This window comes from Talpa occidentalis, unplaced genomic scaffold (genome assembly GCF_014898055.3).
Source record: "Talpa occidentalis isolate TD23 unplaced genomic scaffold, MPIMG_talOcc4v2.1 talOcc4.7, whole genome shotgun sequence".
NCBI classification, from domain to species: domain Eukaryota; kingdom Metazoa; phylum Chordata; class Mammalia; order Eulipotyphla; family Talpidae; genus Talpa; species Talpa occidentalis.
Window position 1 is genome coordinate 123582431 of NW_023605083.1, and position 12570 is coordinate 123595000.

Consider the following 12570-nt stretch of genomic DNA (forward strand, 5'->3'; position numbering starts at 1 on the left):
CACTTGAGCTGCTTGATTTCACCTGTGGCATAAAAACACACACCTGTCTCCTGACTGTGGACCATGTCTCTGTACCCAGCCAGATATGCCACCCTGCACAACTCTCCTGGGGCTTGTGCGTTGGCCTTGCGAACCTACGTAGAAGGAAGGCAGGAGAACTCCAGGTAGCAGAAGGATACCACACCCAGTTTGGGCATCTTTGTCAGGGCAGGGAGCAGCTTCCTATCAGGGCTGGCATGTTAACTGGGCCTACCTGTGTTGAAATATGATCTTGCTTTTTAATCCAGGTGAGCTTCAGCATCGAGGCCAAGGTGCGGGGCTGCCCCCAGGAGAAGGAGAAGTCCTTCACCGTCAAGCCTGTGGGCTTCAAGGACAGTCTCACTGTCCAGGTGACCTTCGACTGTGACTGCGCCTGCCAGGCCCAGGCGGAGCCTGCCAGCAGCCGCTGCAACAATGGCAATGGGACCTTCGAGTGTGGGGTGTGCCGCTGCGGGCCTGGCTGGCTGGGGTCCCAGTGTGAGTGCTCGGAAGAGGACTACCGGCCTTCGCAGCAGGATGAGTGCAGCCCCCGTGAGGGCCAGCCGGTCTGCAGCCAGCGTGGCGAGTGCCTCTGTGGGCAGTGTGTCTGCCACAGCAGCGACTTTGGCAAGATCACGGGCAAGTACTGTGAGTGTGACGACTTCTCCTGTGTCCGCTACAAAGGGGAGATGTGCTCCGGTGAGTAGGCCTGTACCCCTCTCCGCCGTCCTGGGACCCACACATTCTCACACACCTGCAGCCTCTGGCAACATAGGCCAGGGCTCCAGGTGGACCCCGTGAGGCTCAGTGGGCAGGGCTGAGTAGATGGTGTTCCACTCCAATGGCAGAATTTCTTTTTCCTGTTGGGGGGAGAGGGCTGCCTTAGGGGAGGCTCACAGAGAGCATCTTGGGGGCACCAGGGACGAGGGAGCCCTGGGGATCCTGGTCTGGCGTGAGGCAGTATGGGAGGGATCCTGGCCAGAGTTTGTTTCCTTTGGCTGCCGGCCCCACTGCAGCCACAAAACAAAACTGCCTGGGTCAATGGCCCTCGGTTCCTGTCTCCCACTGGTGTGAGAACAGCTCGTCCTCACGAGCTCCAGCCCATTCATGAGGGATCCCAGGCAGCCTCTCAGTGGCCGCTCTCCACCACTTCCTGCCAGGCCCCAGGTGTGGACCCTGTGGTGCTGTCATCACTTTCTCCAGTGTCAGAAACCCAGGGACATGTGTTGTCCCATTGTGTACCAGGTGCTCGGTCCCTGTGGGTGAACAGGGGTCAGGCGTGATCGCTCACCTCTCAGACTCCTAGCCCAGCTCACCTTTGTCCCTCCCTGGAGCTGCTGGCCGTGTGGTCTTGCCACAAGCAGGGGCTCATGAGCAGGAGTGTGTGACTCGGTGGTCTCTCTAGCCCCTACCTCTCCCTTCTGCCCTAGCCACTAGATGCATGATCTCCATGATGGTCTGTTGTCAGCACCCCTGCCTTAAATATCAGGGTATATGTCGTTTTCCTCAAGGAACTCTTCCACCTGCCTTATCCATGAACATAGTTTGGCCAGGCTTTCCCCTGAGCCTGGTCCTGTGCTGTCTGTTGTTGTGGGACAGAGAGGTGTGAATAAGATAGTTTTACCCTTGAGGAAATTATCTAAGGGTAATTCACAGCACGAGGCAGAGCTGCCAGATCCTGAAAGTGCAGTGTCCTCAGGGGTCTTATAGGGGTCTTTCAGAGAGATTCACTGTGGGCAGGGAGACCTGGTGGTTTTATGGAAGAGGTGGGGTATCAGAGGCAGAGCTGGCTCTTAAGGAGAGGAGCGAGTGATGCATCAGCTCAGAAGGTCAGGCTCCACAGGGAGAGCCATTGCCTTCCCTCTCCCTTGGAATAATGGCGCTTTCCTCTCCCACTCCTCACCCCCATGCTGCCTTCCTTCCTCCCTGCCTCCTCCTCTTTACACTTTGCCCTCATTTCTTACCCACCTCCTCTGACTTCCCTCTGAACTCAGGCTCAGCCTCCCTTTTGCTGGAGGAGGGCCTGTCCTGTGACATTACCACACTGTGGCTTCCTTTTAAGGGCTGACCCTGCCAGGGCTTGGGGTCAGCCTGCTGGCTCTGGCCTGCGGCTTCCATTCCTAACCTCATTCCTTGGCTGGCCTGGCAGACCCTTTTCTCAAAGATCACTTTGTTTAACCCACAAAAGAAGCAATAGGACAAGGGTATCTGAGGAAGTGGAGGCCTCTGAGTCTGCCAGGCAACTGCTGGGTGGGCCTTTCCCCGGGAGCCGTGGACAAAAACTAGGGATAGTGGGCACTGTGGAGCCCAGTCGCTGGCTGGCTCACACATCCTCCAGCTGCTTTTCAGGCAGCTGGTAAAGCTCATAACTGCCCCTTCTCTGAGAACTGCCAGTGACCTATGGGCAAGAGGTTTCACAGGCCAGTTCCTTTGCCTCCAGTGAGGCTAGCTCTGGGGTGCTGTTCATGCTCTGAGCCCACTGTGGAGTCAGACTGAAGGGGGTCCCTGCTGAGCCACATTCCTATCAGCTGTTGACTCCTATCTGCTTCCTTCCACCCCCGCCCCACTTCCTCAGTAAGTCATTTGTACCAGGTTTCTTGCCACAAGCTCGGGCAGTCTTTCTCTTTCCCCACCCTCCTGCCAGTCTGGTTTCGCTGCTCCATAGACAGACTTGGTAGCAGGGGCAGATGAGCGTGTTCCCCATCTTCCTGGGGGCAGACATTTCATCTCCTCCTCTCTAGGGCACCTTCAATTCAGTGCATCCTTCTTTGCAGCCAGAATCACCTTCTAAAACATGGGCTCCCAAATTCAGCCCTTACTGCATTTGGGGCCAATAATTCTTTATTGTGGGGACTGTCCTGTGTGTTGTAGGATGTTTAGTGGGGTCCCTGGCTTCTCTCCATTAATTATTAGTAACAACTTTCCAGCTGTGACAAAAATGTTCCAAGATGTTGTCAAATGTCCCCTGGGAAACAAAACAGCCCCTTCCCCCCAGTTGAGAAGCATTGTTTTAAAGCCTCAGTCAGCTAGGTCCCGCCACTCCCATGCTTAAAGATCTACAAACACTCCACATTGTCCAGGGATCAAGTCCAAAGACCTCAGCTCAACACTCAAGATCTTCAAAATTGGGTCAACCTGCCTTCAGCTCTGCCTCCCATCACAACTCACACACTTACGACCACAGTAAACTGCCCATCTGCACTGTTCTCACCCCCTCATACTTCCATTCATGCTGTTCCCTTCCACCAGGTGACCATTGTCAAATTCCTACTCACCCTTCCAGGCCCAACTCAAATGTTCCTTCTTCTCTGTAACTTTTCCTGACCTCCCCAGGCCAAGTCAACTGTCTGCCTAGTTCTGTCCATTGGGAATATTTGTCTCCATGGTTAGTTTGCAAAATAGGTACCATTCTTTTCTCTAAACACCTCTGGAGGCTGTCACACCACACTTCTCAAGGATACCTGTGATGTGTGCCAAGGTGAGGTTGAGAAGAGGATCAGGACAGGAAAGGCAATGGCGTTGGTGAGCCCGAGAGACAGATGAGTGGTTTCTGGGGCCTTTGAGTGCAGATCCAGAAAGGAAGGAGGTCGACAGACACCTGCAGGAGGCTGCCTGAGGTCGTTGCTAGTGGTTGTCTCTGCTGCTGCTCACCTTAGGAAAACTCTCATTCATTTAGCTTCTCTTATTTTCTTGCTGCTTTTCTCTATGGCATTCATGGGTTTTATCTAACAACCCTGACCTTCAGCAAGCCGAGAGGAGGCTTTTTATTCTCTGCTAGAGGGGGCCAGCTTGTTCAAATGGGGCCTTTATTGTTGTCTAATCCCATGGGGCCTCTCAGGTCAGGTAGAAGAGGGCAGCAGCCCTATGTCAGAGTTTTGGGACATGAGGGGCCTTTGCCAACATCAAGTTACACTACCAAGGCCACTGAGTGCCCTCTCTGGGCTTAGTGCCATCCCAGCCTGCAGGGCTAAAAAGCTCATCACTAGCCCACAAACTGGAGCCTGGCAGAGAAGGCAGAAGGATTCAGTATTGGGCAAGAAAAAGGGTTGGAGAACTGGGAGACTTAGCTTCTGAGACTCTTTTGCCCTCCGGTGAGCTCGGGCCTTTTCCTGTCATACCTTGGGACACCTGGAGAATCGTCCCCTCTGGGCAGGGCACCCCTGGTGATGAGCCAGTTGCTCGCCAGCCAGGAGGACCATCATCTGTCTAGCTAGCAGAGCAGGGTGTGCAGCCCGTGGCCTGGGGTGGTCCCTTACCAGCTGGCCGGCCCCTGGGGCTGTGTGCTTTCAGGCCATGGCCAGTGCAGCTGTGGGGACTGCCTGTGCGACTCCGACTGGACTGGCTACTACTGCAACTGCACCATGCGCACCGACACCTGCATGTCCAGCAATGGCCTGCTGTGCAGTGGCCGCGGCAAGTGCGAGTGCGGCAGCTGCACCTGCATCCAGCCCGGCTCCTATGGGGACACCTGTGAGAAGTGTCCCACCTGCCCCGATGCCTGCACCTTTAAGAAGTGAGTGCAGAGAAGTGAGTTGGAGAGAGCTGGGTGTCTGGGAGGGGGCAAGTCCCCAACTTTCCAGGTTCCATCGAGGGAGAGGAGTTTGCCCCAAGGGGGTGGCTCGCTTGCCTTTCTTTTTTCCACTGCCAGCTTTGTGGAAAGTCAGAAGTACAGCTGACCATGAAGGGGCTCAATAGCACTGGCTGGACTCCGCTTGGAGAAACCCCCTTTTATAGGGTAACATCCTGGAGCCCTCTGAGTTGGGAGGAAGGCTAACCCAGATAACTTCTGGGGAACGTTCCAGTGCTGACATTCTGATCTGTGGGAGATGCAGGGGCTGGAGTTACAAACAACACTATATGGAACAGGAGAATTTCACCAGGGCAAACCTCACCCACCTGGGTGGGAAGCGGCTGTCAGCATGTGTGTCAAGGCCGCTTCTCTTACTGTGTCCAGAGGACTGGATTCATGGGCCTGCAGTGTCAGGGGACTGTGCTGAGAAGGGCCCACGCTTGGTTGATGCTCTACGCTCAGTCTTGACCTGACGTTTTCATTTTGTCCTGAGTCCCCAAAGACTTTCAGGCTCCCAGAAGTGGTCTGGGGTTTGCCTCCTGTCCTGGCCCTGGGTGGAACCTGAAGAAGTTGTACAAAGGACCTGGGAACCTCTGCCAGCTAGGCCCGCCCTATGGGTGAGGAGGGTGGTTCCACTGCTGAGCCCCAGACTTGGCCACCTGGGCCCCCAAGGTTTTCTCACAGACATTTTAATTTGTTTTCTGAGGTAGAGCAGGCCGAGGGTTAGACTGAACCGCACTTAGTCCTGCTCCTCCGTTGCCTTCATCCTGTGTCCCTTCTCCTGCAGGGAGTGTGTGGAATGCAAGAAGTTTAACCGGGGAGCCCTCCATGAGGAAAATACCTGCAGCCGTTACTGCCGCGATGAGATTGAGTCTGTGAAGGAGCTCCGTAAGTTCAGCGCACGCAAAGCTGCACCTAGCCGGCTCTCAAGCCCTCTGCTCCCTCCCAGCACCTAGCTAACTCCCACCTGTGAAGCGTTGGAGTCATGTATACCTCAAAGGAATGGCATGCATACTTGGTATACAGTAGGCGCAGGCCAAGTGCTGACTCTTGGAGAGTCCTCCTGTGTTCCTACTAATGTGTTCAGGAGACCTCCCCCATCTGCTTCCCAGACACCACAGAGTCAGTAAGATCCTTCCAATAAATCAGGCAACCCTAATTTTCCTCCCCAAGGGAAGGAAGATAATACACCTCATCTTGCAGATGAAGGAACTGAGGAGCAGGACTGAGTTCCCTTAGTCAGCTAGTAAGCATTTGCTAAGTCTGCTCAGCTGAGAGTAAGTATTGAGCAAAGCCAAGGTGCACACTTTGCTGGTTGTGGATTTGTAATCAAGATCACTGTCCTAAAGTCCATTTGGCTCTCTGGTGCCCTCCTGGAATGGGGCGTATAGAAATGGAGTGGTGAGCAAAACTCTCGCCTACAGTTATTCTGGTTTATACTTCATCTTGACTTAAAGAGATGCTGGGCAGCTGTGAGAGCATTTGATGTCGTTATTTGGGTCGGGTTATCTGGTTGGGTGGTGCCAGGGAGATAGCAGTCGCTTACGAAAGCAGGAACCACATTTTTTCAGTGAGAGCCACAGCCAGTCAGCTTCTAGGTTGAGTTGTTACAGGAAAACATTTCTGGGTGTCATGGAAAACAGTCATATTGGCTAATATCAGAAGTGCAGCTGGGGTGAGGGTAGCTCTTTGGGTGTTGAGTTTGAAGAGGCAGTTCTTCCTCTGGAGGAGACTGGGCTTGCTATGATTAGTTCCTGGGGAAGAGGCTACTGAGATGCAAGGAATCTTTATTATTGTCTAGCCCAGATGGGTGTTACAAGTTAGTTGATAAGTATTTTTTCTGCTCCCCCATTCAGCCATGATAATAATAAAAATAAATGCTTTTTGTATGGAATTTTATAACTTAGAAAAATTATGAAAGTATTTTTTTCATGCACTTTTTCTTCTTCCCCTATGACCTAGTAAAGTAGGACTATATAATACTATTTTTCTCTTCATTTTGTGCAAGAGGAAATTGAATCTCAGAAAAGTTAAGTAATTTACCCACGAAAATTAGTTAAGATTAGAAGTAAGTTTTGAAATACTACTCTTGCCACATACTGTGGTGATACCACAACTCGACGAGGCTTTTTTTTTTTAAAGATTTATTTATTTATGCATACAAGAGCTGGGGTACAGGCCAGAGGTATGGAGGGTGAGAGAAGATTCACCAGAGACTGGAGTGGGGAACAGAACAGGCAGATTGAAATACACTGCAGAGGGGAGCAGCAGGCAAGTCAGGAAAGGTCGGCTGCACCATGCACCAGCCAGGGTAGCTCCCTGGCTGGGGATTGAACTGGTGCTGCAGCAGTTGCAGACACTTTCACAGGTTGCGTCTTAACCCCTTGCACCACCAGGGAGGCCCCATCACCGAGGGCTTATTGAGTTCAAGTCTGCAGGATGTGCTGGATCTTATCTGGTTCCATCACTTGCTGTGTGACGTGGGTACTTTTGCTCACTGTGTGTCAGTTTTACCCACTGGGTTTCATCATCGTAGGGCATAGTGCAGGGTTACCCCCCCGGTGGAGGGCAACCCACAGTTTCCCTGTCAGAACAGCAGGTCTTAGAATTAGGAGGGGTGAAGCCTGCAAAACATGATGTGAATAAGAGAGGAGAGTTTGGTTCTGGAGAGCAACACAGGGTCAGGAGTGGAACACAGGGTCAGAAGCAGAAATAGAAACATATAGAAGTAGAAGGGCTGAGTGCACAGTCTGTTTAGCTCACCGAGCAAGCAGAGAAAGGAAAGAGAGGGAGGGAACACCCACTGTGTGGGAGGCACTGTTTACTCTTGCTGTTTAATACTCCACCAACCCTGGGAGAGGGGTGCATCCTCTTCCTTTCATTCAGGAAGAGAGACTTGATGAAGTCAAGTAACTTACCCAAGACCTTACAACTGGTAGGCAGTAGAGGCTGGTTTGGGTCAAATTATGTAACACTGTTATGTGATGTCCTTTCTACGGAAAGGAATGAGAACCAAAAATGGCCCGTGAGGGACAAAGCACATCAACCAGGGTGATCTGGAGGCAGCTGTCGGCCGTCTTAAGTGTAGACTTCTTGCCTAATGTCGGGTATAGCGTTTCCTGCCCCCTATATTCCCAGAAATCTTATGAGTGGGGTCTGTGGGGTGGCCCCACCTTCCAGGCATTAACCCATTTTTCATTCTCTCAGAGGACACGGGCAAGGATGCCGTGAACTGCACCTACAAGAACGAGGATGATTGTGTTGTCAGGTTCCAGTACTATGAAGACTCCAGTGGAAAGTCCATCCTGTATGTGGTGGAAGAACCAGGTGAGTGAGTCCTGAGGACCCCAACCTGCTCCCAGAGAGGTGGAGAACAGTGTTAGACCGTGGTTTCCACTCCTTATGCTCCTATATAGAACAGCCAGGCTAGACCTGCCCTAACAGGTGAGCCTAGAGCTTGTCATCTGCATATGGAAGAATGTAGTAATACAAATATTAGCAAGAAAGTGACTTGCTAATCGAGGACAGGAAAATAAGGTGGGCAAGGAGAGGAAGAAGATAGGTATGCACCCCCTCAAGGAACGTTTTTTGAGATGATAATGTTAAGAATCCAAGAATATAAATTCTAGGGCTTTCCAGCACAAGGTATGTCTCTACTAAAAATTACATGGGTGCCAGGAGCAACCTGCCTGCTGCTTCTGGTTTGAGCAGAAGACCTTCTCAGGGTCAGCAGGAGACATGGGAAGGGTTTGAGGCACCAACCCATGGCTGCCCAGAACATTGAGGAGGTAGTGCTCGCTCTCAAGGCCCTCTGGAGGCAGGAGCTCATCCCACCCACACAAACTATAGGTTTGTCACCCTGCAGCACGTAGATTGCTTGCTTTTCCTTACTGCCTTCATCTCCTTCCTTTTCTTTAAACAATAGACTGAGCTATGAATCATGAGAAAATATTTTTTGAATACTTTTTATAAACCAGGCACTGTACCAGCTTCTGGGAATATCACAGAGGCAGATGCGGCGCTCACAGGCTACAGGGGAGAGAGGCATGTAAATCAGTGACCTTGCAGAGGGAGAGGGCTATGGGATGGGACCTGTGAGCTTTTTCTGTGAGGGGCCCCCATATTACACCTTGAAGTTTGAGGGCCCTTTGGCCTTGGCCTTGACTACTCAACTCTGCCTTGGAAGCAGGAAAGTGGCCGTAAGCTCATGTAAATGAGGGGGCGTGGCTTTATTTTCAAAAACAGGTGACACGCTTATTTGGCTCATGGGCCATCTCCCCCCTGCTTTTGAGCAGTGGTTCTCCAACTTATGTGATAATAAAGTGAAAATCGAAATCAACAAGCACTATAACCAGAGACACACTACAGGGCGGGGAGGAGAGAGTAGGATCAAAACAAGGGGGCGTGGGAATTGTATGGGGACTGTAACCAAGATGAAAATGCATACATTGTGCAAAAATAAAAAAATGATGTAAAAATATATAAAATTAAAAAAATAATAAAATAAAGTTAAAAATGAAAACATGCAAAAAAAAAAAAAATACCCAGAGCGCTGTGGCTACTTCTATACAGCTTCTGCCTCAGCTTTTTGATAGCGCTCCTGGTGGTTGTGATACAACCACCTCTAGGTGACTTTGCTTTCGACACATCACATCCCCTACGGGGCCTTCTCAGACCCTGAGCAGGTCTGGTGTTCCTGTTTGCTTCTCACAGCAGCTTTGGGGGCCTTTATCATGCCCTTAAATTGCTTCTTTAATCATTTGTTTCCCTCCTTAGGTCATAACACAGGGGCTGTGTCTGTCTTATCTATTGTGATATCCGCATACTAGGCTCAGACATCTACAGAGATAGTATTTCTTAAATGGTTTTGAATGAATTCATAGGACCTGTGATTCCCGGGAATCAGGCGGGCTTATAAACATCTTGATATCTGTGGGAAGAATTCTGGCTGCTTGGAGAGGGAAGGAGGTGGAGGTGGGGGAAGAGCTGCTATATCTGTGTCGCCCAGGGTGTGGCTGTCCCCATGGGTGGTGGAGAGCAAAGGGCCCGCATCTGTGATACTGTTCACATACCTTTCCTAGAGCGCTCACCCCTTACAAGGGAGAAGGAAGGTACCCAGGGAAAGTGGGTGTGGGGCAGGGAAGAGAGGAGAGCCTGGGTATGCATCTTCGGGGAGCAGGAGGGGTTCATTTAGTCACGACATCTCACACTTTCCCATCCACAGGTGTGAACGTGGACTTTTCCACATTCTACCCCCTACCTGTACCTTTGTCCCTTCTCATTTCAGAAGGGTGGGGTGTTCTTACTTTCTGGTTTAACATCACTTCGTCTGTTTATTGTAATGATCTTTGCTGGATGTCCTGATTACCAGAATCATTTGGCTTGGTATTTGGTGACTGGACTTATGGGGAACAAAGATGATGATACCCTGGAAGGGTCTAAGTAACCCCCAGGGGGGAACGTTTCTGGCTGACTGCCAGTAGACTCCTTTTTCCACATTAGGAGATGGTACCCAGACCCACATTTCCTATCTTGTTGCTCTAGAATTCCAAGTTCCGCGTCTCCTCTCACCATCACTCTGAACCGTTTTCAGGGGCCCTGACTTTTTTTTTAAGATTTATTTATTTATGCATACAAGAACTGGGGTACAGGCTAGAGGTGTAGGGAGGGTGAGAGGGTTCACCAGAGACAGAGTGGGGAGCAGAACAGGCAGATCTACTGAAATATACTGCTGAGGGGAGCAGTGGGCGAGACAGGAGAGGTCTGCTGTGCCATGTGGGTCAGCTCCCTGGCCAGGGATCAAACTCATGTTTCAGTGGCTGCTGATAGCTACATATCACCGAGACCCAACTCCCTGTGCCACCAGGGAGGCCCAGGGGCCCTGGGGATGCACTTGAGGATGCTCTCTTGGCATTTTATGAGGCTGCTGCTGGGCAGTCAAGGGAGGACTCCCTGGGGTTTGCCAGGGGCCAGGCACTGATCAGCCCACATGGGAGGGGTTCCCTGGAGCTGGGCCTTATCACTCCCAGATAGAGTCACCTGATAAAATACCCTGTGCAACATTTGGCACATACCTATGCTAACAAGTTATTCAGTGTTTATTTGAAATTCGAATTTAACTGGACTTCCTGTGTTGTTTATCAAAACTGCCAACCCTTCTGTGACCTTGGATGGCCCTTCATGGGTGCTTCCCACTGTGGCCGGTGGTGCTCCAGAGACCACCTGATTTATTTTCGGCTTCCAGGAATCCAACTATCCACCCTTTCCAGCGAAGATAACTGATTTCCACCCTTTCTCCCCAAGACCTCCTGGCATTCTACCTGTCCTGCCCACCCTAGCATTGTTAGGAGTTGGCACCTCCACTCCGTCCAGGGTTCCCAAAGACCACACGGAGCCAGAGATGCAAAAGCAAAAAGGCTTTATTGCTAGCTTAAGCTAGGTCCCACCTCCTAACAGCATAACAAAATCCTCTTTGAGGCTTGAGGGTCAGCTCTATCTCAGGCTCCCAGAGAATTCACAATTGCTTTTCCCGGAAGAACTGGGTCCCTTGACTCCAGGGCACCCAGACACTGGAACCTCATAGCCTCTATACAGGCGTTTCTTTAATTACAGACAGGTTGTAATTTGATGGCTTGGGAAATAGCCAGCGTGGGTTTGTGGTGATGCTTGTTTTTGAGTGGTATGTGGTGAGCACAGGGTGTGTGTTTAGAGAGGGTTGGAGACAGTGTGGAAAGTGGGAGTGAGTTCCTCTCCAGACATATCAACACTCGCACACAAACACCTAATTACATAACACCTGAGCAGTCTCTGGAGCCAGATCACCATCAGACACCTGCGGTTTATGGGAAGCAGAGCTCTCCAGGGTAAACTCAGCTTGGCTCCCACAGGGTGACGCTCCTCTGTCTGTGTTGACTGGGGTTGAACAGGAAGTCGGCTCTCAATAGGGCTAGGATTTTAGATGACTAAATATTTTGGGAAGGAACCCAAAATATTGTCTTGGTTGGCAGGCCTCCTCGTCTCTAAGTTGCTAACCAGGTCCTTAGGTTCCCAGTTTTCAGGGATATAAATATCTGAATCAGGGTGACAAACTTAAATGCCTACAAGAGCTAGGGTAGTAAATCGGAGAAACAGCCAGTTAGAAGAAACACCAGCAGTAACTGCAGCTGAAGTTCATTTATTTATTTAAAGATTTATTTATTTATGCATATGAGAACTCAGGTACAGGCCAGAGGTGCGGGGGGGGGGGTGGGGAACGGGAGGAAGGGGGACTGTGAGTGAGAGGATTCACCAGAGACAGAGTGGGGAACAGAACAGGTGGATTGACTGAAATACACTGCTGAGGGGAGCAGCGGGCGAAGGCAGGAGAGGTCTGCTGCACCATGTGGGTTAGTTCCCTGGCCGGGGATTGAACACATGCCGCAGTGCCGCAGTGGCTGTCAATAGCTTGATAGTGCTAAGACTTAACCCCTGTGCCACTAGCGAGGCTCAAAAGCAGGTGCCCACAGTCTCTGTTTACCATACTCAGAACAGATGACCACCCTAAAGATTTGACCACGCCTTGAAAAAATTAATCAGCTCATTTTATAAATTCTGTTCCTTTTAGAGAACTTTCTAGTACTTTGTCAAGACAGTCTTATCCATAGCCAGTTCCAGTGATTTCTGCTCCCTTCACAACCACCCTGCTCTGTATTCTCTCCTGACAGAGTGTCCCAAGGGCCCTGACATCCTGGTGGTCCTGCTTTCAGTGATGGGGGCCATTCTGCTCATTGGCCTTGCTACTCTGCTCATCTGGAAGCTCCTCATCACCATCCATGACCGGAAGGAGTTTGCTAAATTTGAGGAAGAGAGAGCTAGAGCAAAATGGGACACGGTAAGAGGCTGGGCTGGGCAGGGCTTTTTTTTTTTTTTTTTTTTGAGGTGGAGGCGGCAGAAGCTTAGGTGGTCAGGCTAGCCAGCACCACAGTTTCCCAGGTAGGCGCTTT

General features: G+C 51.0%; 1 protein-coding gene across 1 annotated transcript in view; it reads left to right on the top strand.

Moving 5' to 3' along the window:
- Positions 1–12570, top strand: part of ITGB3 (integrin subunit beta 3) — a 54222-nt gene that overhangs the window by 30664 nt on the left and 10988 nt on the right. The window contains exons 10-14 of the mRNA XM_037491897.2: positions 288–717; positions 4309–4531; positions 5376–5476; positions 7796–7915; positions 12292–12458. Of these exons, the coding sequence (XP_037347794.1) occupies positions 288–717; positions 4309–4531; positions 5376–5476; positions 7796–7915; positions 12292–12458 (1041 nt within the window). The remainder of the gene's footprint in view (positions 1–287; positions 718–4308; positions 4532–5375; positions 5477–7795; positions 7916–12291; positions 12459–12570) is intronic.